The following is a 25,048-nucleotide window of genomic DNA, read 5'->3' as shown; positions in this document are numbered from 1 at the left end:
TCTTTCCTTCTGGCTTTCCCACCAATATCCTATATACATTCCTCGTCTCCCCCATTCGTGCTACATGCCCTGCCCACCTCATCCTCCTTGATTTGCTCATTCTAATTATACTTGGAGAAGAGTACAAGTTATGAAGCTCCTCATTATGCAGTTTTCTCCAACCTCCTGTCACTTCATCTCTCCTCGGTCCAAATATTCTCCTCAACGCCATGTTGTAGTAGTAATACTACAACTAACAGTAAATCAATCACTTAATTATATACAAGCTGAATTAAACAGCAATGGGCCAATTACAGAGTTTGCATGAAGGCAAAATGACAGCAAAAACAAACACACAGACAAAAAAAAACAAATAAAAAAGTCTGAATTGTTTAAAGTTAATCAATTTTAAAACAAATACCTAAAAATATCTCTCAATTTACAAAAATGCATTAGCAGCAGCAATACATCCAGCTGAAAGGCAGCGCCCAATGGAGCAACTGAACATAAAGTTACGTATGTTCCAAGCAGGAAATGTTTCTTGATCTGATGGTAGGACATTTTACGCCACTGCACTTTTTTTTATTGCTAGTGGGGTGATTGTGGAGCAATTGGTAGAATGAAGATTGGCAGGGGAAACCGAACTACCCGGAGATAACCTGCCCCAGCGCCACTTTGTCCACCACAAATCCCACTTGACCAGACCCAGGATCGAACCTGAGCCACCACAGTGGGAAGCCAGCGACTAACCGCTTGAGCTATGGCGCAAACATTTATTAAAAATAAAGTGTTGACACCTGATATGCAGTGTCTGTAAATTTCATTCTCATAGATTATCAAAATGATATGAAATATTTTCAAAAACCTACTGTGGCAAAGAGCTGCAACTCTTTTCACCAATCATATGTGCAATCAATGTCTGCAAAACTAACAAGTTCTGGAAAGAACCAATCACCTAATCTTCCTTTGTTACGATGTGGACCACATAGAAAATGAAGGTGACAGACAGCAAGGTGATCTCATATACCTCATAAGTTAAAAAAAAGTAAAGTTGTCCCTGTGCTGAACTAATTAAGCACTATGCCATGAAGATGTATGGGGGTGGGAGTATGTATAGATCCATGAAAGATATATAACGGGACAGTCTACACAACAATAATTCTGAAAAACACAAAATAGACACTGCTATGTCAACATTTGTTTTATTAGCTGTTGTGGTAATGCTACATGTTTCAACCCTTTTCTTGGGTCTTCAGCTGTACAAGAATACTGGTGCTAGTTCTTGAATTGCATCATCATTCAACATGGATCCATATTGTGTTTGCATGCGTTTTTATACTAAAAAATACACTTTTCATTTAATTTATTAGTTTGATAAGCTTCCAAGTTGTCAGCAAAGGGAAGACAGTGTGAATGATTAATTATATCACTCTCACTCTAACTCATTCATGGAGCTGAGCCCTTCTTGAGAAGCCACCAACTGTGGTGCTACTCAAGAACTTCCCAGCATTTTATGGAACTTCTCCCTATGTTACTGTGTTCACAAGAGCCCTCCACTGCTCCCTATCCTGAGCAATTACATAACATAAATCATTAATGAAATACTAAAAAGCAATGGTCCCCAAGACTGACCTTTGAGGTTTGCCCAATTTTACAATATAGGTGACAAGACCATGCCAGAAATATATATGCAAGACTGTTTGTTACATAACTGCAACACCCTTTCAAGTAACTGTGAGGTAAAACATAAATATTAAGTTTATGGCCAACCAGTTAATGTGCAGTGACATAGAAAGCATTACTGGAGTAAAAATAAATAGTTAGTTTGTCCTTGTGAACAAATTAAAGGGGTAATGAAATAAGGAATATGAATAAATTAGCAACAGCTCATTTAAATTTGGCAAAACCAAGTTCAAAAGAGTTACACACAGATTTAAAGATGTGAGAAATGTGGCTATGTATGGTAAATTAAATAACTTTGAAAAAGTATTAGGAAGAGGAATTTTTGGTTTTTCTGAAAACTTGGAATATCTACAACCTGCTTCCAGAAGCTAGGAAAAATATTCTGTAATACACTGAGTTTAAAAATAAATTTCTTAACAAATACAAAAATGTCACTACAGCACTTTGTAACAAACACAGTAAGTCATGAAGTCACAACTGATTCTAACAGCCACAGCCGTTTTACAGCACTTTGGGCATCAAGGTGAGAGGTGGGAGCCGAAGACAAAATTTCCATACATTCATTAGAGGAAAAAACGTCCAGAGAAGCTACTAAAAACAAACTGAAAATGTTTTGAAACACTCAGGTATTTCACAAGGTTAAGAAATTCCTGTAATTACAATCTGTAATAAATCGGTATTTTTTTTTCCTTGGTATGGACACAAATGCTTTGGGTTGAGAGTTTAAATTTTCATCAACGATGCCTGTGAAGACTTAATAATTGTTTTAACAAATTTAAAATAAAAGAAATTTTATCCTAAAACAAGTCTTAAATTTCTTAAAGCTCACATAAAAATAATGTTTCTTTTTAATATACCAGAAAACTAAGAGAACATTTATGTTTTTTGATCTACAAAGGTGAAACAGCTAACTCTACACCCTCTACACGGCTCTATACCTCATACACATAACCTACATCTATTACGATCTATTACAGACCAACTTTCTAACACCATGCACAGATATCACAGTAGCCACACGGAACCGTGGCATCACTGCCATCACTGCATTCGAAGTCGTGTTGGTCAGTGGCGGGCAGTAGTGCTAGATGTGCTAGATGTCAAACTGTTATGCCAGGCGTTTGCACTTTCTCTCAATGGATAATGGAAACAATTGCTCCAAACTGAATAGCAGAATGGTTTATTTTATATTACGACTGTTGGAATTAATTATGTTCTTGACCTAATCATAAACATTTGCGAAGGGCATACTCGATTACTGTGGTGAGAGAGGTGGTAATTACCAATCCCAGAATCCATGTGAGCCGTTGTTGATCCGTGCATTGTCCAAAAACTACCTCGTTAAGCCCTTGAACACGTATAATCCGTGTCAGAATGGTCTTTCAAAGTTATTACGCCGGGCGCACTTCAAAGTAACTGGCAACCGCAACGAAACCACGTTTTCAAGCAGGCAACTGGTTTCCAAATTACCAGGCGCACACTGAGGAAACTTACGTTCGATTAGTTGCTCACAACATCTTAAGTGGGTGTGTTTTTCCGTCAATTTCGTGCACATCTCTTCTAGAATGTCAGATAATAATATTGTTCCTGTAATGATAGGGTGGTGGTTCAGACGGCGTAAGATGAGAATACAAGGGAAAATGAAACATTGGGTGCACCTGTCCTTTCTTTACATTGATCATTGCAACGTAATCTGTAATTTCCTAACTTGGCCTCTGCTTCCATCTGCAGATGCTGTGGAGGGAGACCTAGTAGGATTTCCATTGCAGTTGTTGGATCTGTTCTCATTGCTCTTGTAATTCCCAAGCAGGCCATCCTTTGCAGTTTGCTAAGTTCTGCCTGACTTGTTTTGAGTTTGACTCTAGCCACCATATAGCAGCAGCATAGGTGATTATGGGTCTTACCACTGCAGTGTATATCCAATATACCACCCTTGGTGTCAGTCCCCAAGTCTTCCCAAACATGCCTCTTCATGTCCAGAAGGCTTTATAGGCCTTATTAATAGCCTTATCCAGCTGTTGTTTCCATGTCAGCCCCTTGTCTAATGTTAATCCAAGGTACTTGACTTCACTGGATAGGCGGGTCACTTTACTGAAGAGGATTGGTTCTTTGAGCCCCTATATATCCCTCTTCCTGGTAAAGGGTACAATCACCGTCTTGTTTGGATTGATAGACAAGTTTGTCCTTTAGCACCACTGTTGAACTGTATACATGGCTGTTTGTAAAACCTCTGATATAGTGTGCGGGAATTTCCCATTAATTAGGATTGCTATATCATCAGCATATACTATTGTGAATTAGCCTGTACTGTTGAGCTCCCAAAGAAGATCATCCATGACCAGGCTCCACAAGAGAGGGGATAGAATGCCCCCCTGCGGACACCCTCTCCCCTCAGATGCTCCCAGGGTCTCTCCAGACGATGTAGCACTTATATTCCTGCTTTCCAGCATGGCACAGATCCATCTGCATATTGCAGGCTCAATGCCATGCCTTTCAGCAGCATGTTTTATTGTATCAAAGGAGGTTCTGTCAAAGGCTCCCTCTTTGTCAAGGAATGCTCCAAGGGCAATATCCTTGTGTTCAGTAGCATTCTCTATGCGTGTTACTGCATTATGCAATTCAGTTTCGGTAGATTTACCTATTTGGTAAGCATGTTGGTTTTGGTGCAGAGAATGAATCTTCAATGCACCGTCCCTAATGTGTCTACTACTTTCTCCATCGTTTTCAAAAGGAAAGACGACAGGCTGATAAGACGATAAGCCTTAGCCTCGGTATAATCAAGTTTCCTGGGCTTTGGTATAAATGTCACTTTGATTTGCCTCCAGGCCCTAGGGATAAACCCATGTGCCATGCAGGCTCTGAATATGCGGCATAGGTGTGGGACTAAATGTTCCGCCCCTTGCTGCAGAAGTGCCGGTACAATCCAATCTGTTCCTGCAGACTTAAATGGTTTGAAGGTACCTAACGCCCATCTAATTCCTGATTGATTTATGCTAATTTAATAACACATTATTTGATAATATTGAGATTGTATAAGGTTTACCATAATGCAGCCTCAGTGACCTTAGATGATTTCCTATTATTATGTGATCTGTGTATGTATTAAGATATGCAACACATAGTTCCTATTCAAGAAGTCCCAAGTTTGATTCTCATCCTGAAGGAGTCTTCTCCTGAACAAGATCCTTCCATGATTTTCCTCAGTCCTGCAAGCAAACGCCAAGATAGTTCCTTACATGTACCCTAATGACATCCTTGCAGATCCTTTCCAATTTATAGTTTCCATTTGACTTCCAGTTCAACACTATATGTACTATGTAAACTAAGAAACAATTGTCAAAGCTGAGAATTAATTTTTATTGACACTCACTGCTTTGTATTTTGGGTAAAATTGTCTCTTGTATTATTTAGCCTTAACTAAGCAGACTGGTAATTTTCCATACCACCTAGGTCTAGGTTTTGAAATAAGAGGGCTGATGGAAGCATTCTTTTATTGTTTGCAGATGTTGGCAAAGGAGGATGTTCACACCAGTCCATGAATCATGTCAGCGCTCCACAAAATTGGGACTATGTAACCTTGATGGATGGCCAGCAATTGTCATATGTGCAGGCACCTGCATTACAAATTACCAGCATACTGAGGGACAGTTATGGTGTTGCCAATGGAACAGAGGATAGAAACAGTCCTGTGGCAGCATTCGAGCAAGCTTCTGTTTCCACAGAAATTGGCTGTTATCTGATGAACTATTTTTCAGCACCACCACTGAAGAAACTGAGAATCACCAGTCTACTAGCAATGAGGTTAGTATCATTTCTGCTCTGATTACAGCTCTTATATTGGTCCAGTGCAGATTTCTTCTCTTTAGAATCAACTGTACATTATCATCAGAACTAACTTCAAACTGTTACACCAGTCCTCGGGGTTCTAAAACTGTTGCATTACAGTGAGTTTCACCAACACTTTGGCCACAGCCATAATCGGTTCTTACATCTCAATCCATCAACAAGTGCCCCCAAGACCTCTGATATGTTGATGTACAAGAATTAGATAGTCTTTAGTATAATTAAACTTATTGAATAGTGATTTATAACCTTTATGTATTTATTGTGATGAACACATTTTTTCTTATTTAGGTAATACATAAAAGCTTGTAAGGGTTTTCCCACAAAATGATTGATAAGCTTTAAGTCTGTGCACTGAAGCCATTTTAAATGTGATAGTGGGTGGTAATACTGTTGAATGTTGATTATTACCATTTATCAATAACCAGAATATGTTATTGTTATTCTAATTGCCTTTAATTACCTGTCTGTTAGACCAGTGATCTCCAGAATGGATTCCCAGATGTTTATTAATGTTCAGATTTTAATTTCTGAACAATTTTGACAAAAAATGAAGTCACAACACACTGCCAACTGTAGCCTTGTGACTTGGGAAGAGAGATGTCAGGTCAGGTTATGACTAGCAGCGGTAATGCTGGCTTAGTAACACTGGGTATTGCTGAAGCAACTTCAAATGTATACTTTACTTTTAAGTAAGGATGTGTTGCAAGATAAATTTTATCATAAGTTCTTAAATCTGGTGTCATTGCCATTGGATTCCATGTGAATGGCATTTACTTTGAGATCCCAGATACAACTTACCACATTAGAAATCTTCATACACTCAATTAAATTTTAATTTTCCATGTATGGTAAAACACAGTGTTGTAAGAATGTACTGGCAGAAACCGCAACACAGCGAGCAAACAGTATGGTGTGACTTGAACATTTTTAATCTCCAAGACTTAATTTTGTTGTACAAGTATTATGTAGGTGTTATCCTATAAACATGTATTGCTTGTTTCCTTTTATGTTCCTCTCCATCTGTTTCTATCCATTCCAGAATCCACGAGACAATCCTGTAACATCTCTCCACCCATTACCGGATTTTGATTTAATTCCTATATGGACGGTCTCCTCCCAGAGTGGCATACAAGGGATAGTTTGGATGATTTAAATAGTTACCTCTTTCAGATTATTTAGTTGTTCACGTCATCTTACGTGAGTATGTTCGTCCAACAATGCATATTTGTATTTTTTTTAATTTCATGCATTTATCTTCTACAATGGAAAATAATAATTCTGGTCCTGAAGAAAGCCATCTTCTGGGATGTGGCGCCGTGTAGATATTTTGTTAACTGATGTTTTGGAGGAATGTATCGCTTCCACCTTCAGGGTAGACGAAAAAAGAAAATCCAGGAGTGATGAACCAGCATGACAGACTAATGTCAAGTCAAATGAACCGAGCTGTATAAGAGCAGGAAGAAAAGGGAGAGGAGAGGGGAAGGGTCTGTGGAGATGGGCTGGCTGGCAGGTATAGAATATTGTGGGGGGGGGGGAGAAAGGCAAGGTTAATTGGAGGGCATTAACCCAGAAGCTTCAGGGCTATGATGCAAGTCAGGCATGGACCTGCATGGCCTTGATGCCAGATCCACAAGGCCACGCAGGTCAAACTTTTAAACATGTTTCTTCTCCTCTTTGTAAATGTAATATTTTGAGTGCAACACTGTCCCAAGTGCCCTTCATCCACTGTCAATTAACATCATCTATACCACAGTCAGTTGCTCTGTCCAAACATCAGTATCATGCATTTCATCTTGTCATTAACTTGTAGCCTTGTGCTCCTCTATGGTTTCTGGATTAAGGAGTGTACTTTATTTTATGCACGTGGGTTCAGTAATATAGCACACAAAATTACCAACAGCATTTTTACAAATTGAGGAATTGGGGATAATGAAGTACAAAGATGTGAAGTCTCCCACACCAAATGTCGGCAAAATCTGTGAAATGGTTTCTGGAACAAACATGATCAGGAAAGTCCATTTATGGCCTTATAAAACCATGTTTATTTAAGAATTGATCTAACAACTTTTTAAGGAGCCGGAATAGCAACTGGCTATGGGCTGGATGACTGAGGGGTCAGAGTTTTGAGTCCGGTAAGGTCAAGAATTTTCTCCATGTCGTCCAGACTGGTTCTGGGGCCCACCCAGCCTCCTATCCAATGGGTACCATGGGCTTTTTCCCAAGGGGTGAAGCTGACCATTCACCTCCAGCTAGTGCCAAGATCACGAAAACGTGGATCTATACATTTACACCCCCATATGCCATCATGGCATAGTGCTAAGTAGTTATGTACAGGGACAACTTTACATTTACCTCTAACAGCATTTACTGGAAGTTCCCCATACAGCATAAAAAAAGTAGAAACAGTTTATGAAATACAATACACTGTGAAACACTGTTAGCGACTTTTGAGTGAAAGTCTTGCAAATTAAAGTTTAACAGAACGTGTGAATGATTATTGGATGCAGGAAAAGTCCATTTATGACCAGGCATTTTGATGATCACTATTGGTGAAAGTCAGCAGGGCCTAATAACTTTCAGTGGATGCCTCCCATATTGAATGTTAAAAAAAATATATATACAAATAGTTGAAGCCCTAATTTTATGTTCAACACATATCTGCCTTCCACATTAGGCACCAATTTTTACTTTGTAAAGAACATGCAAGATTACAAAAAGTCTGCATGAGTTGGGACTTGCTCCCATTTTAACATAGCTGGAGGCACGGGCTTTCTAAAAAAATCTTCAAACAGTTAAAAATGGATGGAATTGTGGGTCTTTCAGTGTTTGAAGTTATTGCTAATGAAATGGTTTCTCTCTGTTGTACAAACTTTCTTACATTCAGTTCTTTTAACTATGTTCATCTTTCTGCAACGGCAGTTACCAAAACAATTACAGTGGTTACATGTCTGAGCGGCTCATTATTATCATATATTTTAGGCACACAAGAAACATGGAAAGTAACTGTTCAGAGACTAACATTTAACAAATAAGTTTTAGAATGTTGGCTCCATCCACTTTTTGCATCTAATATTGTGGTATACATGTATAATTTCATAACAGCCGATCACAGTGGCTGTATGGTCTGAGGCATGAACTGTCTTTGCCTGCTCGAAAACTGGAATCATGGGTTCGAATCCCACTCAAGGTGTGGATGTTTGTGTTGTTCTGTATATAGGTAGTGGACTTGTGATAGGCTGATCTCCCATCCAAGGAGTCCTACCGACTGTGTATATGATTAATAAACTGAAAAATTGGCCTAGATTGAACAGAAGGGGTGTAGAGCCATAGATAGATAATTTTATAATAGTTAAATGAGCAACTGTGAAGAAGAGGTATATAAAGAGTTACGAGGGAAAGGTAGAGTATGATGCAAAATGGTAGTTAGAAGAAACAATGAACAGGGGTAAGAATAGAACTGCAACCAAATCTGTCAGTTTGTTTAATTAAATAATCATAAAGCCTCACATGTTTCAGCCTCTATTGGGCATCTTCAAAGTCAGTATAGTGATAGGTGGGATGACTGGGGTTCAATTCCCAGCAGAGGCCAGAGATTTTTCTCATCTCCACATTGTCTGGACTGGGTCTGGGGTCCACACAGCCTCCATCTTGTGCTAAGACCAAGAATGGTGGAGCCATACCCCCACTCCCACATGTCTTTATGGTGCAATTCTTAATTAAGCACAGGGTCAAAGTTATCTTTCTACTGGCCACCTTAAGGAGCAACCAGTATTAAACAATACTTCATGTAATTTATACTTAAACTATCTGTCATTTAAATCAAATTTAATTGTAAACATAAAGCATTTCATATTTTTAATATTCTCAAAACCAAAGTTGGACATAGGCAGATTTCTATTGTGCTGTCTTGTCAGTGTGGTGATGTTGATTTATTCTGTACAACAGATTCCTAATCAAGAGCCCTATCTTCTGGGATAGATCATCAGTTAAGTGCTTTGAGACTTTGTTGTCTTTGATGAAATGTCTGTTTGATACAGTCTTGTGGCATCTGTGTAGTGGTGTGTACAAATGGAAATTCTGAATATGAACACTGATGCAGAACTAGGCACTAGGAGGGACAATGGTAGGAAAGGGGCATACAAAGGGCAAGGAGGGTAAGAAAGCAGGAGCCAAAAGCAGATATAAATTTAAATTAATAGTAATTATCAGGGGTGGGAGCAGATTTGTGTACTTAGAATGTTTTTGTATAACACATTACATGAACAGTAATCCAAGCAGGATACTGGGGAGTAGCACCAAGGAGTCAAATTCTGGTACTCCTGAAGCGTATACTGCAATGGACCCAGTGTTAACTATCCAGTATTGCTCAACATATGAAATTATTTTATAAAGATACTGCCATAAAATATGAAATTATTAGAATCAACATGCTGGTACTGGGTGCTGTTGCTCTATTTCAGCGCCCAACCCCCAAAAGCTTCATCCCAAAACGACACAATTTATAACAGGATATGAAGGGAAAGATATACCTTAGGTATCTACAGACATTTTTACCTCAAGCAAACTGCTATATATTTGTTAACATACCAAGAGATGGCAGCAGAAGTTGAAGAAAGATTGTGTAGTCATCACCTAAGGTTGGCTGAGGAACTGTCAATCAATGTAGCCCACTGCCAAAGTTGTGAATGATCAATTGGAAGCAAAACATCCTGGGTGTACAAGCAGCTGATGATACAGTGTCTGCAGGATATAAAGTTATGTACTATCGTTTACTGCTTGATCACTGGGATCTTGGGTTCAAAGCCCACTTGGAGCATGGATTTTTATGTACTGTGGGAGTTGTGTAGTTTATATATCAGTAGACTGATGGCAACAATGCATTTTCAACCTAATTTGTAGCTTATGACTCCGTCCTAAGTGCAAACTATATTTATAGGTTTTTCATCTTCTTCTCTATACACTACATGTTTCGGCCCCAAATGGCCATCATCAGGTTTGGCTGTTTGGGGCCGAAACATGTAGTGCATAGAGAAGAACAAGACGAAAGACCTATAAATATAGTTTGCACTTAAGATGGAGTTATATCATATAAAGTGCAACAGGATGCTTAAATATAATATTGTAATTTGTTGCTACCAGTTCCACTGTTGCATCATGTCTACTGAATAAGTTCTTATACATTTTAATATTAAATGCGCAACGTGGATGGGAAAAAACACGTTCCACAAACAAACATCTGCTTGAGTGTTACACACTGTTCTACTACAATTCTATGGTGGCAGTAATGAGCTGCTAAAATAAATCAACATTGTACTTATTTTGATAAATAATGCTCGACATGCTGTCATTGGATGAAAAGATTTGAGAGACTGAACCTAATATGACACAACAGGATGCTGCAACTACAGTTATTGTACTGGGTCATTAATAGGGTGGATGTTTAATGTGTAGTGGTCATTATTCACCTGTGTGCACTTATCATCCATCCTATATAACCTGTTTTCATATATATGTCAAAGTATTCCAAGATCCTTTGAAACATACCACAGTGAAGTTTTATTGTACTCTCATAATGTTGTATTTTAAAAGCATCCTGCTACACTACTTTATTACTTGATATAATGTACATAAACACAACTTCAGTGGAGCTATCCGTGCGATTCCTGGGTTAACTCCCCCAATATACCAAGATGTATATGGGTGCACACCATCAGAAAACAAGTATACAACATTAAAGTAGACACCACAACACATGACCCTTTAATTTTTAATGTTTTAAATTTTGAGCACAAAAATAATGGGTTTTGTGTGTAGTGCATGGTCAGTGTGCCCACATTGAAACACTTCATGTGCAACGACATACACCTGATGACGGTCCCTGTGAGACTGAAACGTTGTGTGGCAGTGGAGGAGGGGCATGAAACAGTAGTGACAACCAGGAACCACAAAGAGAGCGCCACTGAACACTGTGTTTGCTGCATACATAATCAAGTGACCGTACTCTCAAGCTCTGCTACGATGCGATACCATGTAATTAACAGACAGGTAACAGCATTTTTGAGGAACCCGCTGCCTCTATCCTCAGAGTAGAAGGCTGAAAAAATTGTCAATGACATACAGAAGGGAGCATAAGGATTGGAACCAAATGGTTTGACGTAGCAATAGTGCCCTCGAGATTCAGGAAGCGATTGGTTTAAATCTCGGCTGAGGCACTGACTATCCTGACAGGTTTTTTGTGTTTTCCTCAGTGCCTTGAATAATGCCAGGATAGTATCTCAATCAATAATCTATCCCCTTCCTTCCGAATCCTGTGCAATTCATCATTTGCCCCATTCATTGCTGCTCAATCCAGATACTGAGTCATCATAAAGCAAACTGCCTTGGGAGTGACTGGCCTCACGAGCAAACCAATGTGAGCAGTGTATGAGGTTCCTGTGGACCTCCAAAGGATCTGGACTCCCATTAGTTTACTCACAGCTACCTCCAGCCCTCCCTTCTGTACATCACTTACTCTTCTACCCTGAAAATGTAGGCTTGAGGTTCTTGCAAAACACTGTTACCTGTCTACGAAAACATACATCACATCCCAGAACACAGCAATTTTTGTAGCCACAGCCATGGGATCCTGAAGTCTCACAATGCACTGGAATGTTATTTCTTCTTTTAGAGATATCAAACTACACATAATTCAGAAACCCAAAACATCGGAGTGTGATCACATAGTACAGGAATCAGTACCCCATCACATGATTTTCATTTCAATATCCCCCAAACCCTTTCCACACAGCTGTATGGTGTCAAAAAGAGGGTTTTACTTTTTATAGTACAAAACCTGAAGTTCCCTCTCTTGTATTTATAATTAATTACTGACCATTAATAGTTAGCTGTATTTTGTATATATTTATAGAAATAAACCATTTAAAACAAAACTCCGTAAAGAAAATTCTGTTTCACTATTAAATCTTTCAACCTATATTTTAGATCTTTTATTATGCTATATATTAAAATCTTCATAGGCATGATGTGCATACCACACTGACTTTCAGACTGAGAATGAAAGGGGAATATAACTAGCTGGGTCAGGGAAAGAATGAACACAGAGTCTCTCCCTACCTGTCGGCCCAGCAACAACTTTACTGTGTGTCTTCTTGAACTACTGTCTGCATGCTCTCTTTCGGCATTTTCATTCTGCCACTCAAGTTGATGGAGTGGAAGTGTCCAATGAAGGTAAGGAGGGAGAGCAGGCAGCATCACTCCAATTACCTGTGTTCACTCTTTCAGTGACTCAAGTATAGGGATGAATGTTTGTATAAAACTTGAATGTTCGATAATTTCATGATCTACCATTGCAGCCATGTGAATACATTAAAAAATGCAAATAACATGATAAATTAAAACTTAAATACAAATAAAACAGAAATAAATTAATCCACGTTAACAAAATGCAAATATACTTATAGAAGAGTCACAGGCATTTTTCACACTGTAATTGGTCTATGTAACAGACACGAAATAGAATGACATTTACTGGGTCCCCTGTAGCTTGGTTGGCGATGTCTGGCAAACCACTGCAGTGACTTCATATTTTATCACAAAAGAGTAGTCACTTGTTTTTGATGGTACATGATCCCCCCAACACCCCTCCAGCCCCATAAAACATTTGGCCGAGCATCATCATATTTCATGTCTGTTGTGTGTACCTTGAGAGTGGCGAGTCAAAGTAAATAAACTGTTGCCTTCCTTCTGTCACTTGTTTTACTTTCAGTTCCCCTATAATACATTACATTAAGTGACTTTCTATAGTTGTATTACCCTAAATTAAAGTGTTACATTATAAAGGCAAATATAAATTAGCACCTTGATATAAGCCACTCTCAAAACTCCGTGATTTTAGTCTGCAAGCGAACTATACCGATGAGTGATCGACCGCCGCTTGTCGGCGAAGTTTAGTGCCTACTTTTGCGGACAGAGGGTGTCACTTGGTCAGCACAACGAATCCCCACGGCCGTTAATTTCGGTGTTCTAGACTGGAGCTGCTATTTCCTTGAAATAGCTCCTCAATTATCATCACGAGGCTGAGTGGACCCCGTTCCAGACCCACCACTTCTCAGAAAAAATGTGGTAGTGCCGGGAATTGAACATGGACCTCTGGATCTGTAGCCAGGAGCACTGACCACTAGATCACAGAGACGGTTTAAGCCACTCTCAAGTTATGAATAATGTCAGTGTACAAATTTCGTAAGGGGGGAAAAAAACACAGAAATAATAATAATACCTGAATACAGACAGAGACATGACAGAGAAACAGACTAACAAAAGTACAAAAAAGATTTTCAGAGTTCAGGCACATTAATAAATCCTATACTGTTTGTATGTCATACTGCTGTCTTGTTCACCATGCTGAAAACCTGTCATCAATTTACAATGATGGAAGCTGAGAAACTAAGACTGTTAAAGACAAATCATACAATACAGGGACCCCACATCAGACATCTAAATGCAACAGAGCTTTGAACGACTGGCACTAACTACTTCATCTCCAGATGTCTGGCATGGATGATACCTTAATTTTGAACTATTTGCTACTCACATAACTATGTTATTAATAAATATAATGTACAATATAGCATTCAGTGTTTTTAAATCGTCTCCCATCAAGGTCACGATGATCGCAAGTAAAATGTCATTTCATTTACGCTCAAGTGAGGAGGTATTAAAGAAACTTTTTCACAAATATATTAAATTAAAATAATTGCTTGGCAATTATATTTTTTAATCCTTTTGAAATGGATACCTCCATTTTATCTTGTACTTGATAGGAATTAAATAACTAAAAAGGAAACATACCTCAGCAAGCAAATAAATTCCACCAGACTCGACCATCATATTTAGTAGACCACTGAAATTTATGCAGCTATGTAACCATAAGTTAGTTTTAAGTACTTTTATCATGTGGGAGTCATCACAATAAATATTGAAAATAAGCAATACCACATTGTTGTTACAAGACAGTAAAATGTGAATTAAAATACTGAGTATGTACAGTTTATGTTAACAAACACAAAGAGTTTGTGACCTTCTGGGCAAGGCTGCTTGCAATCATTTTTCTGATCTCTTACATTCATGGTTCAAATCGATCCCATATTTGCACGAAGCATCCTGCATGAAAACACTAATGATGTTTGTCATTTAGTCACTCCATTGAGACAATGCTGTAACCAACGAAGATGTATGGGACATCAAGCAGATAATGCTGATACATGATGCCACATTGCAGGTTGTGGTGGAGATATGATCTTCTTTCCATATATTTCTATCTTGAGACAGATATTTTTTGAAGTTTTATCACACATTCTAAATCCCTTGCATATAACTACTGACTTACACGACCTTCTGAAGGAAATTAAATTTTGGAACTACTGAAATTAAGCATTCACTTCTTCCCATACTTGTTTTTGCAAATACTTATAAAACTTGTACAACAGGTTATGAACTAGCTTACATCCTCCTTCCCCAACTAATGTATCAAACCGTACTTCTCTTGTAAACTGAATTCAGTCAGAAGAGGCCCCAATTTAATAATTACAAATCATCCAGTAATTTACTAATAAAACAAAACTTGGCACATCTGATGCAGTGCTTTCCTGCATGGTTTGTATCACTTCATTAGCAACAAAACAGCTTCAAACACTGCTGCCATGCTGGCTGCAACTTTTAAGAATATAAAGTGTCAATCTGTCTGCAGGCAGTGCAACATCAATTTTAACATCTTCTGTAACCGAATTATCTCCACATCTACACAGAATGCACAGTTTCATTTTCATCAGTAAACTGTTGTGCAATTTATAATTATTATATCAGGGTCTCTCCTATGAGTGAATCACCCAGTTCATTGTACTTTCCAGTGTCTCATTTTTGGCTGAAAAAAGAATACTTAAGAAGCTGGTACTGATTCCATCATCAGGTAAGAAAGTATGAAACCTACTCTGTTAGGTCCGTTAGACAAAGATAATACCTATCCAAACAGATTTGGTTTCATACTTTACCTGATGACTGATGACTGAGTCAGCTCCCGAAATATCTTTCTTTAACCAAATTGAGAAGATGGAGAATGTCAAACACGTGTCAGTTTAATAACCATCATCACAAACCTTTACATACATGTCATACCTCTCCCATAATCTTACTATGACTACTGACAACATGAGAAAATGGCTGGTTGATCTCAGCAACATGCAAATGAGCAAATTTATTGCCAATTACAATAGTGTGATTGTCTAACTGTCATAACTAGAAGAACCATGATCATGTCCAGGACTTGGAGGTGTACTTGGATTACTGCTGTTATTGGAAGCTATTGAATGTCGCGGACTGCCACCGCCCACACCCTGATCCTGAAATGAGAGTTCATCGCAGAAAATGAGATGACAAACTTTCTTCAATAAGGAAAGTCTTCATCAGGTTTTTGAAAGGTCTGAGGTGTGCAGTTCTCATGGCAGTGAATATTAAGATTACGAACATGTGGAATGTGACTGCAGTCTTAATATACAATGCTGTGACATCCTCAGATCTCAGACAAGAAACTGCGGTAGATGTTTCTGAAAAACAGCATGATACAAGTGATTACTATTATCAATGACACAGTTGTAAAACCAGAGGTCAAATAGTAATGGGCTACATTCCTTCCCCTTTGACAAATATAATGTTGTTCAGCATGATGGAGATGGTAAGAAAAGCAACAGTACAAGACCAATACCAAAAATTACAGAAGGGACAGTGTTCTGAGACAGCCTGATGTTATGGAGGGGCATACTGCTTCCATCTTCAGGGTCAAACAGTGAGCCCAGCAAGAAGCCAGCAAGCCGAGTGTTACAGCCTCTTCAATTACAATTATGAGGACCTCAAACCCAACCAAAAAATATGGTCACACAGACATTAGTATATGGGTACTGAACGAAAGGCTTTTTGATGCAAAATTCCTTACTGTTTTCAGAGTTTGTTATGATTATGGATTAACTGCCACTTTACGTAAATTCATCTTCATAAAAATAAGCCAAGGATAGAATATATGACGAAGAGAGAATTATCAACAAAAGTAAATGGAGAATTTAAAGTAAAACAATGACATATGAAAGAGTAAAGGTGAAGTTGGCCTGTGCTTAATTAATTAGTGGTAGGCCATGAAGGTGTATGGGAGTGTGGATGTACTGATCCACATTTTGACTTTGGCACTAGCTGGAGGTGCGTGGTCAGCTTCTCGCCCTGGCTGTTTTACCCCCATACCCACTGAAGAGGAGACCAGATGGGCCCCAGCACCTGTCTGTACAACATGTAGGAAAATGTTGCGTCTACCAGGACTTGAACTCAGACCCCTCAGTCATCCAGCCCACAGCCAGCTGCTATACCAACTGTGCTATCCCCACTCCTGATGAAACAGTATAAGAAGCAATTATAGAATGAATAACAGATGCAGGAAAATTTTACCACTTAGTTAGGGAATGAGAAATTCCAAAAACAGGAAACATCCATGAATTAAACACTGAACTAGAGTCCCACATTAACATGTACACCAGTGAAGACAGAATCAGCAGCTGAGACAAGAGTTGTAAGAAGTGCTGAAGGAGAAACCGAAAGAGAACAGAAACAAACAAAAAGTAAAATAAACCTCAAAGATAAAGACAACAGAAGAGAAAATTATGAATAAGAGAATAAGATGATATGAGCACTTTTTAAGAACAGAAAAAGATACAACCCCAAGGAAGGTTCTGAACAACAGAAATGCCCACAAGGAAGTTCAAGATCAAGATGGGAACAACACATTAGGAAAGATGTCACACAAAAGGAGGGAACATGGAAGAAATAAAAACAATGGCCTCTCACCTTGCATGCTTCATGTAGTGACGGCACACTGCCCAAACTTAATGGCGGATGATGATGGGACCCAGAAGTTTCAGGGTCTCCTGATGGGGCATCTGGAGATCTCGGGAGTGAAGGAGGAGTGACGGCAGGCCGTGGCGGTGCAGCTGAACGGCGAGAAGTAGCAGATCCTAAAAGAATGTATATATACATCATAAATGGTACTGTAAGAGTCCAGTTGTCACGATATTTAAAAAAACAGTGCAGCTGCCAAGGCAAATGAGGAATTGGATAATATATGTGTTGCAGCTGGGATATGTGGACAGAGCATGGTGCTATCCAATGGGAATGCCCCACAGACTAAGGACACGAAAGAGACAACATGCACAGTAAGAAGCTTCATAATGTGCACCCTCCAGCCAATATTATGAGGTTGATCAAATCAAGGAGAATAAGATGAGGAGGACATGTAACACACATGGGAAAGATCAGAATTTGGTTGGAAAGCCAGATGGGAAAGATCTCTTGGAAGACCTTGGTGTAAAGAGAAGAATAATATTAAATTGGAACCTACACAAATATGGTCGGATGGTGTGTGCTGGATTTGCCTGGCTGATGACAGTAACCACTGGCAGGCTCTTGTAAACATGGTACTGAACTTGGGAGGGGGTTTCTGTGTAGGTGAGTGACCATTAGCTTCTCAGTGAGATCTAGTATTTACCATTAGCAGAAAACTGTGTAATTTTTGGATGTTACAAAAATAAAAAGAATGCCTCATGTGGAAGTTGCATCTTCCATCTGTCAGTAACCTAGCATCAGCGCTTATATCAACAGACACATTTTATTAAAACCTGACATGACACACTTCCACCAAAAGTCAAGGAATTCTGATTTTCAGCCTCTGTTGCTTAAGATCATACAGGAACTTTTCCATTTCACATAATAAACTGTAGTTCAATATGGAGGATTTTCACTAATTTTGCTATTCATTGTTCCTATTTCTAAGCCAGCTCAACGAACTTGCAAACAGCACCACAGGAAATTCTGTGTACTACATTATGGAGCACATCCTATCTGTTTCAAAGGCTCAACACCAGCAACTGACAAACCTATGGCTATTAGTAAACTCTATCGACTTGGAATAGAAGATACTAAATACCCAAGTATTTCAACATTGGCAACCAGATTTTAACTCACGATTAACAATTTGTGACCTGGAAGTATGGGATCTCTTGGTACTCCATGGCTGGCAGATGGATTTTATCTCAGAGGCCATAATATCAGGACTAAGAAAATTCAATGTTCAGTCAGATGAATGACATACACATGAAGTTACAATACTACAATGCATGACCCATAAAGGTTAACGAAGGTTCTGATAAGAATCTAAGGTTTAAGTTTAACTGACAAAAGAGAAAAAACTAAGGCAAAGTAGAAATAATGTTCTGATGCTGATAGTTTTTTAATTAATTCGCTTAGTGCAGGGTGGAGTCCAACTTGGTACACTCGGCACGGCAGCCAATGATTGGCCTATTGTAGCCTGCCCCAGGTGATTATGATGATGGAGAAATTGGTGGAATGAAGATTGGCAGGGGAAACTGAAGCACTCAGAGAAAACCTGCCCCAGTGCCACTTTGTCCACCACAAATCCCACTTGACCAGACCCAGGATCAAACCCAGGCCGCTGTGGTGGGAAGCCAGCGACTCACCGCTTAAGCTATGGTGCAGCCTATGCTGATAGTTACTTCTGGATAACATAGTGTGGCGTGCCACCAGAAAGCCAGAATAAGTGAGATCAGAGTTGATTTCCTAGACAGCGGCTAGGAATCAGAACGCTAGCAATTCCTAACAGTGGAGTTTCCTCCATTGCACACAAACTGTTTGAAGCAGTGTTTCGATAGCAGCGGGCGAGGTTAACCCTTCGACATGGTATTCCCTATTGGGTCGGAGTGCGAGTTATGAATCCACAGAGAAGAGTTCAGTCTGTATTTGACTTTAAAAGAGTAGAGTTGGTATTCGGCAAGAGAACAGACTAGAAGACGTTTTAAGTTGTGAATAACTATAAGTGTGAGTGTAAAGGTGACTGTCCAATAAATATTCGTTCAAATCCGAAACCCACACAATTTCTTGTCGTGTTGCCTAGCAAACATGCGACAATATGATACTCTGTCTCAACTGGTTGTGAATGTTGACCTCTATCTGTCACACTTGTGACACCACGTAACTTTATATCCACTCCAGACATATATAGCGTGGGAATAACTAACCCTACATCAAACCTGAAGATTGAGGAAGCAAGTTCCTCTCGAAATTTGATATCTGCCTACATGACTACACTGTTCACAACTCAGAAGACCACAGTCTGATTTATTTAACAATGGTGTCAGCAGCTCAGGCTGTACGGAATTGTGATAATGAACTGCAAAGACACTACCCTGGAAGGGATGAGAAAAACCACAGAAAGCCTCAAACAGGATAGCTAGAGTCCCAGTTGAGAGATTCAAACTGGGCACCTCTGAAATGTGGATGAAAAGTCCTTGTGACACATTCAGAAAACATGTCTTCTGGACAATACTGGACAAACCAAATGACAAGATGTGTCAGGACATACCATTGTGCCCTGTGTAGCTGGTACGCTGCACATGGCTGGACACCCGGCGCTGCTCAGAGTGAGATGGGTGTCGCGGCAGAGGATGAGCCATTCTGGGTGGATGAAACAACTGGAACAAACCAAACAACATGACACTCTTCAAATTCTGATGTAGAGATCTGAGGTTCTCAGGGCAGTCAGCATGAAGATTATGGTCTTTTGGTATGTGACAGCGTACAGTCTGTTGGAAGGCTGTAAATGTTTCAGAGAAGCCTGCTGCTTCCATCCTCATGCTAGATGAATAATGTTGATACCCATCCACCAGACTACATGTCAACACATCCCAGAAGACAGGAACATTCATATGTCTCTATCTTCCAACATAAATAAAAGGTAAGGCTATCCTTGTAACAGGCCATGGAGGCCCATAGGGTTGAGAGACATTGAGGCTCCCACATTTTCTAGGCAACCGGCTCACAGATGGCAGTGAGACTGTCAGCCTTACATGCAGGTAGCCAGGAATATTCCTGGCACTCATTTCTGTTAGAGACTGGGTCAACCCCAGGGTCATAGTGCTGCTGGTAGGATTAGGTCAATTGAAAAATTGAATGACCTCGTCGGGATTAGAACCCACAACCTTCTGGCTTGTAGCACAGTGCCTCAACTAACTATGCTACCATGTGCCCCTCAAACATAAATATGAAATTAATATACATTTACTTTATTTCATAAAGGCACATACAGATAAATTGTATGTTCAAATATTCAATAGCAAACACAACTGTTACTGCAGTACAACTTCACTAATTCAGACTAATTGGGAGCAGAGCCTTGTCCCGATTAGAGAAAGTCTGAATTGTGGAAGAGCTACTAAGAATATGTTCAGGGAAGTTATAAAATGGACTTCACATGTCTTTTTAGGTGATACAGCTTTATTTTGAAACTTAGACTGCATATCACAAAATAATTTTACTTGTCATAAAATATAAAAATGTCAGTTTTAACATGTGTCTTAAAAGCAATTTATGTAGGCTACAAATTTGGTATTACTGAGATCGTGTTTAGAACTGAACTTATTTTGGTCTGCACTGTCCTTTCACTACATCTTGCCCCATTTCCCTCAGCATTATGTAATATCTGTTGTACTGTGAGTTAGAATTTACAAAACTGATCAAGTCCCACAAAAACAGATGCCTGAATTATCGAAAATTCTGAATTAGAAATCTGAATTAATGAGGTTTCACTTATTTTCATATATTATTGATGATTTAAAATCCACTTTAGACATGAAAACGAAAAATAATGTATCAAAGTTCTCTGGAAAGTATTTACAAATACAGCCAATAAATACAAAAATGTTACATTTAAGATTATTGTGATGGTGCATGTGACGCCATGTACTCTGGTAGAAGTTCACTAACGTTTCAGATGAAAGTATTGTCTCAATCTTCAGGGTGGAAGAAAGAGTAAGCCAAATGGAGGTAGTAAATTCCCCCTAAGACTGGTAAACTTCCACTGAGCTACACAGCGTCACATCCTGGAGGAGGCATTCATGTCACAGCTTTGAGAACCTCAGACCGCTGTTCTTGCTGTGTATTTTTCTCAAAAATTCTCTTGAGATTGAAACATGTGTTGCATGTCTAACATTACTTAGTGATTTTATTTAACCGTGTTCACAAAATAAGTAGAAGTAAAAGTCACTGTAATGCATGGGTTAGTAGAAGGCCAACAGAGACATCAATAAACACCACTAACTGTTAGAAGAGACATGCCATCTCACACTCTATCCTGACTTCTGCTGCAGTGACTCACCAGATCCACACAACTCCCACCAGTGGAAGCATACGCTCATACAGGTTTATTTTTGTTTTTACCCATATTCACTTAACAGGGACACACGGTAGCACAGTTGGTTAAGGCACTATGCTACAAGCTGGAAGGTTGTGGGTTCGATTCCCGATGAGGTGACTGGATTTTACAATTGACCTAATCCTTCCAGTTGCATTATGGCCCTGGGCTTGATTCAGCCTCTAACAGAAATGAGTACCAGGAATCTTTCTGGGGTTAAGGGCAGCCAGCATGTAAGGCTGACAGCCTCATCACCATCTGTGAGCCGACTGTCTAGAAGATGGGGGAGCCTCAACGTCTCACAACCCTATGGGCCTTCACGGCCTGTTACAGGGATAGCTTTACTTTCTTCTTACTTACTTAACACCACCCTCAATACCCCAGACTGTAATGTGTCCCAACATCTTAAGGGCTGCATCACCGCTGTGATGTTTCTTTTTACATCATGATCACAAAGTTACTATATCATATTTTTGACATACTCTAACATGATGCATAACGGTCAGAATTCTGGTGTCAAAGAAGTATCACAGAGGCATCCATTGCTACACAACAGCTTGTCCAAACACATTTCCATGGCAACACATACACACCCAGCAGCAGTGGGACAGTTGGAGGCGTTTCCTAATCCATCCCTGATGAAACTATATAAGCAAAGCAAGGCCCAAAGCCAGTCAGCAACTCCCAGAGTTGGGTGGCTATAAATTATGGTCATGACTCCTGCAGGACTCAGAACCAAAAATGACTGTGCTGCAGCAAATCACCCAACCTGAAGCCAAGGAGCGTTTTTCAGATAGTCGACAGTAGTAGTAATCATCAGACTCCTCTCAACCAGGAGGAGGCCACATTTCAAAACACACAAATGTCTTGGAATGAACAAATCTTTCATCATGCGTCTTTATGTGACCCAAAACCAAAAATGACTTTGCTGCTGAGTGTGAGCAGCAATTTCCCCAACTGACTGACTGAAGACAGAGCCATCATGCATGGAAATATTATGGAGAGAATCTCATAGTTCCCTTAGTCCTTCCAGACAACTGCCAAGATAGTGCCTTTGTTAGGGCACAAGCATTTCCTATCAAATCCTTTCTAATTCATTACTTCTCAGTCTTGTTGCCATTCAGTGCCATATACTTAAGCTACTGACAGTGTCATAACGTAACATGCGTGAGAGTTCTCCATCAACAGTCCTGACCAGGTACTTAGCTAGTGACAAAATACAAAAGGTTTACAAATGTGCTAACCTCAAGGCAGCATATGCCACATTTTCTACCACAAAGGCCTCTCGTACCAGCAGCAAAGCTTGAGTCGGTAGAGCTCCAGGTTACTTCTTTTAAACACAGACACAATAATTTTGCCTAATGCAACTGTACAATCATTTCTTTAGCAAACAATTTCACATATAAATTAGTGTCATAATTTCTTGTCCAACAACACATTACAGAAACACATGTTATCGTTTTGGATGAAATGAACTAAGCATGCCCCCATACCTGAACACAACAATATTTGGTTAGACTTACAAAACACAGGGTAACAACCTCTAAGGTCAGTTAGTTACTGATTTTGTTCTCTTCACACCTGGCCAGTTTCCAAAACAAAAACAATCCTACAAAGCCATGCATGTCATCTGCATGTGTGCATCATGCCTATGATGCCCCTCCCCCCACACAAACATTTACCCTGAGATTCTGAAACAGGGATATCAAATCTCATTTTCATATGCAGTCCTTCATGTGTCACTTCTTGTACAATACGTAGTCACTCAATTAGGGCAACAATTACAATAAATACTACATATTAGTGTCACGAAGTGCAACGCTGAGCCATCTGGACCGCGCACATGCGCCGTCACAATGATGTGACGTACGGCAGATAAAGGTTAAAGAGAGCGGGTGATTTTCAGTGTCAAACTCAGCACATAGTCATGCTACTGAATGTCACTCCAACATCACATTTTAAATTCCTACCTTGAACAATTCCAACATTGCCGCCATGCAAAATGTTGATGTGGGAGTAACATTAGTTCCATTCAATGTAACATCCTGAAAATTTTTATAACAGACCTCTTAGAAGTATAAAATCTTCACTGATGCAGCCTTTTCATTAAAATCGGAAATAACAAAACATTTTTTTTTATTTAGTGGCGAAATCTCTTAAGTAAGAAGATTACAATAATGTCTATACATTTTGCAAAAAAAAAAAATCATCCCTTATGTTTAAAACTGAGTACATAGCAACAATTTAAGGTAATGTTATATTTGAAAATAATACTCTCTCAGGTATCCTTTCAAAATAAATGGAAACCAACTTTCACTAAGTATCCTCTACTATTTTAGTCTTGGTCACCTGTAGATTTCTTATCCAAATTAATATATATTTATTACACATTTTATGGATGACAAGCGTAAAATGAATGGAAATAAGTAGACCACACCAATCCATTTCTGTCCACGTTTCATCTCTACAACTACTACATGAGTCCAAATCAAATTATGAGGGTCGTACTGAAAGTCATGAGCAACAATTTTTTGTAAAGTAACATGCTTTATTATTGACAAACCATATACACCATCTCAATCTACAGACCTTTTTTTATTTTTCCACATAACCACCACTCCTCTGTACACATTTCTCCCAGCGTTTGAAAATTCCCCTTCTGTAAAATTCCGTTCCAACCATCCGAAGACACTGACGCACTGTTTTCTGAATTGCCTCCCTTGTCTCAAATCGTTGTCCACGCAGCTGATCCTTCACAAATCCCAAGGATCGTAGTCGGAGGGTGCCAGATCAGGGCTATAGGAGGGGTGTGGAAGAACTTTCCACCCCATCTCTGCAATTGCTTCCAATGTGACGCGAGCAGCATGGGGGCGAGCGTTGTCATGCAGGATGATGATGCTTCATCCCGGACATTTATTGCGCAATGCATGACGGAGCTTGTGCAGCATCTGGACATAACAAGCAGCACTGATGGTTTGCCCAGGTTCCAGGAATTTGGCCAGAATAAACTCCTCTGCATCCCAGAAGACTGTGCCCATCACCTTCACATCTGATAGCACTGTCTTTGCCTTCGTTTTTGATGGAGAATGCAAATGGTGCCATTCATACTCTGCCGTTTCGTTTCAGGCTCAAAATGGTGAAACCAGCTTTCGTCACCTGTCACAATACAGAGCAAACAATCATCACCTTCGTGTCAATATCTCTGCAGCAGTTCTGAGGTGATGGCTTTTCGCTGACCTTTGTGGT

General features: G+C 39.4%; 3 protein-coding genes across 10 annotated transcripts in view; 1 reads left to right on the top strand and 2 right to left on the bottom strand.

Moving 5' to 3' along the window:
- LOC111868406 (zinc finger protein 345) overlaps positions 1–2,719 on the bottom strand; it is a 16,074-nt gene extending 13,355 nt beyond the window's left edge. For 2 of the 8 annotated variants that reach the window (XM_033753032.1, XM_033753033.1), the window contains exons 1-2: positions 2,601–2,639; positions 1,612–1,711 (exon numbers count right to left, since the gene is read on the bottom strand). In XM_033753032.1, the coding sequence (XP_033608923.1) occupies positions 1,612–1,711; positions 2,601–2,611 (111 nt within the window). In that variant the 5' untranslated portion in view covers positions 2,612–2,639. Of the gene's footprint in view, positions 1–1,611; positions 1,712–2,491 lie in introns of all 8 variants that reach the window. The other 6 variants (XM_033753039.1, XM_033753034.1, XM_033753037.1 and 3 more) reach the window with 6 other exon arrangements.
- A 1,325-nt stretch (positions 2,720–4,044) lies between these two features.
- LOC111868403 lies at positions 4,045–10,486 on the top strand. The gene is made up of 3 exons (XM_023859007.2): positions 4,045–4,619; positions 5,166–5,463; positions 9,969–10,486. The coding sequence occupies exons 1-3, from the start codon at positions 4,550–4,552 to the stop codon at positions 10,021–10,023; spliced, it is 423 nt and encodes a 140-aa protein (XP_023714775.2). The 5' UTR covers positions 4,045–4,549; the 3' UTR covers positions 10,024–10,486.
- A 3,136-nt stretch (positions 10,487–13,622) lies between these two features.
- LOC111868400 (serine/threonine-protein kinase Genghis Khan) overlaps positions 13,623–25,048 on the bottom strand; it is a gene marked incomplete at its 5' end in the record, with an annotated part of 60,061 nt that continues 48,635 nt past the window's right edge. Inside the window, 4 exon segments of the mRNA XM_033753031.1 lie at positions 13,623–15,902; positions 17,389–17,555; positions 19,976–20,084; positions 23,773–23,847. Coding sequence (XP_033608922.1) covers positions 15,786–15,902; positions 17,389–17,555; positions 19,976–20,084; positions 23,773–23,847 — 468 coding nt within the window.

This window comes from Cryptotermes secundus, unplaced genomic scaffold, assembly GCF_002891405.2.
Source record: "Cryptotermes secundus unplaced genomic scaffold, Csec_1.0 scaffold58, whole genome shotgun sequence".
Taxonomy (NCBI): domain Eukaryota; kingdom Metazoa; phylum Arthropoda; class Insecta; order Blattodea; family Kalotermitidae; genus Cryptotermes; species Cryptotermes secundus.
Note: the sequence above shows the minus strand (reverse complement) of the source record. Positions and strands in the feature narration are given on the sequence as shown.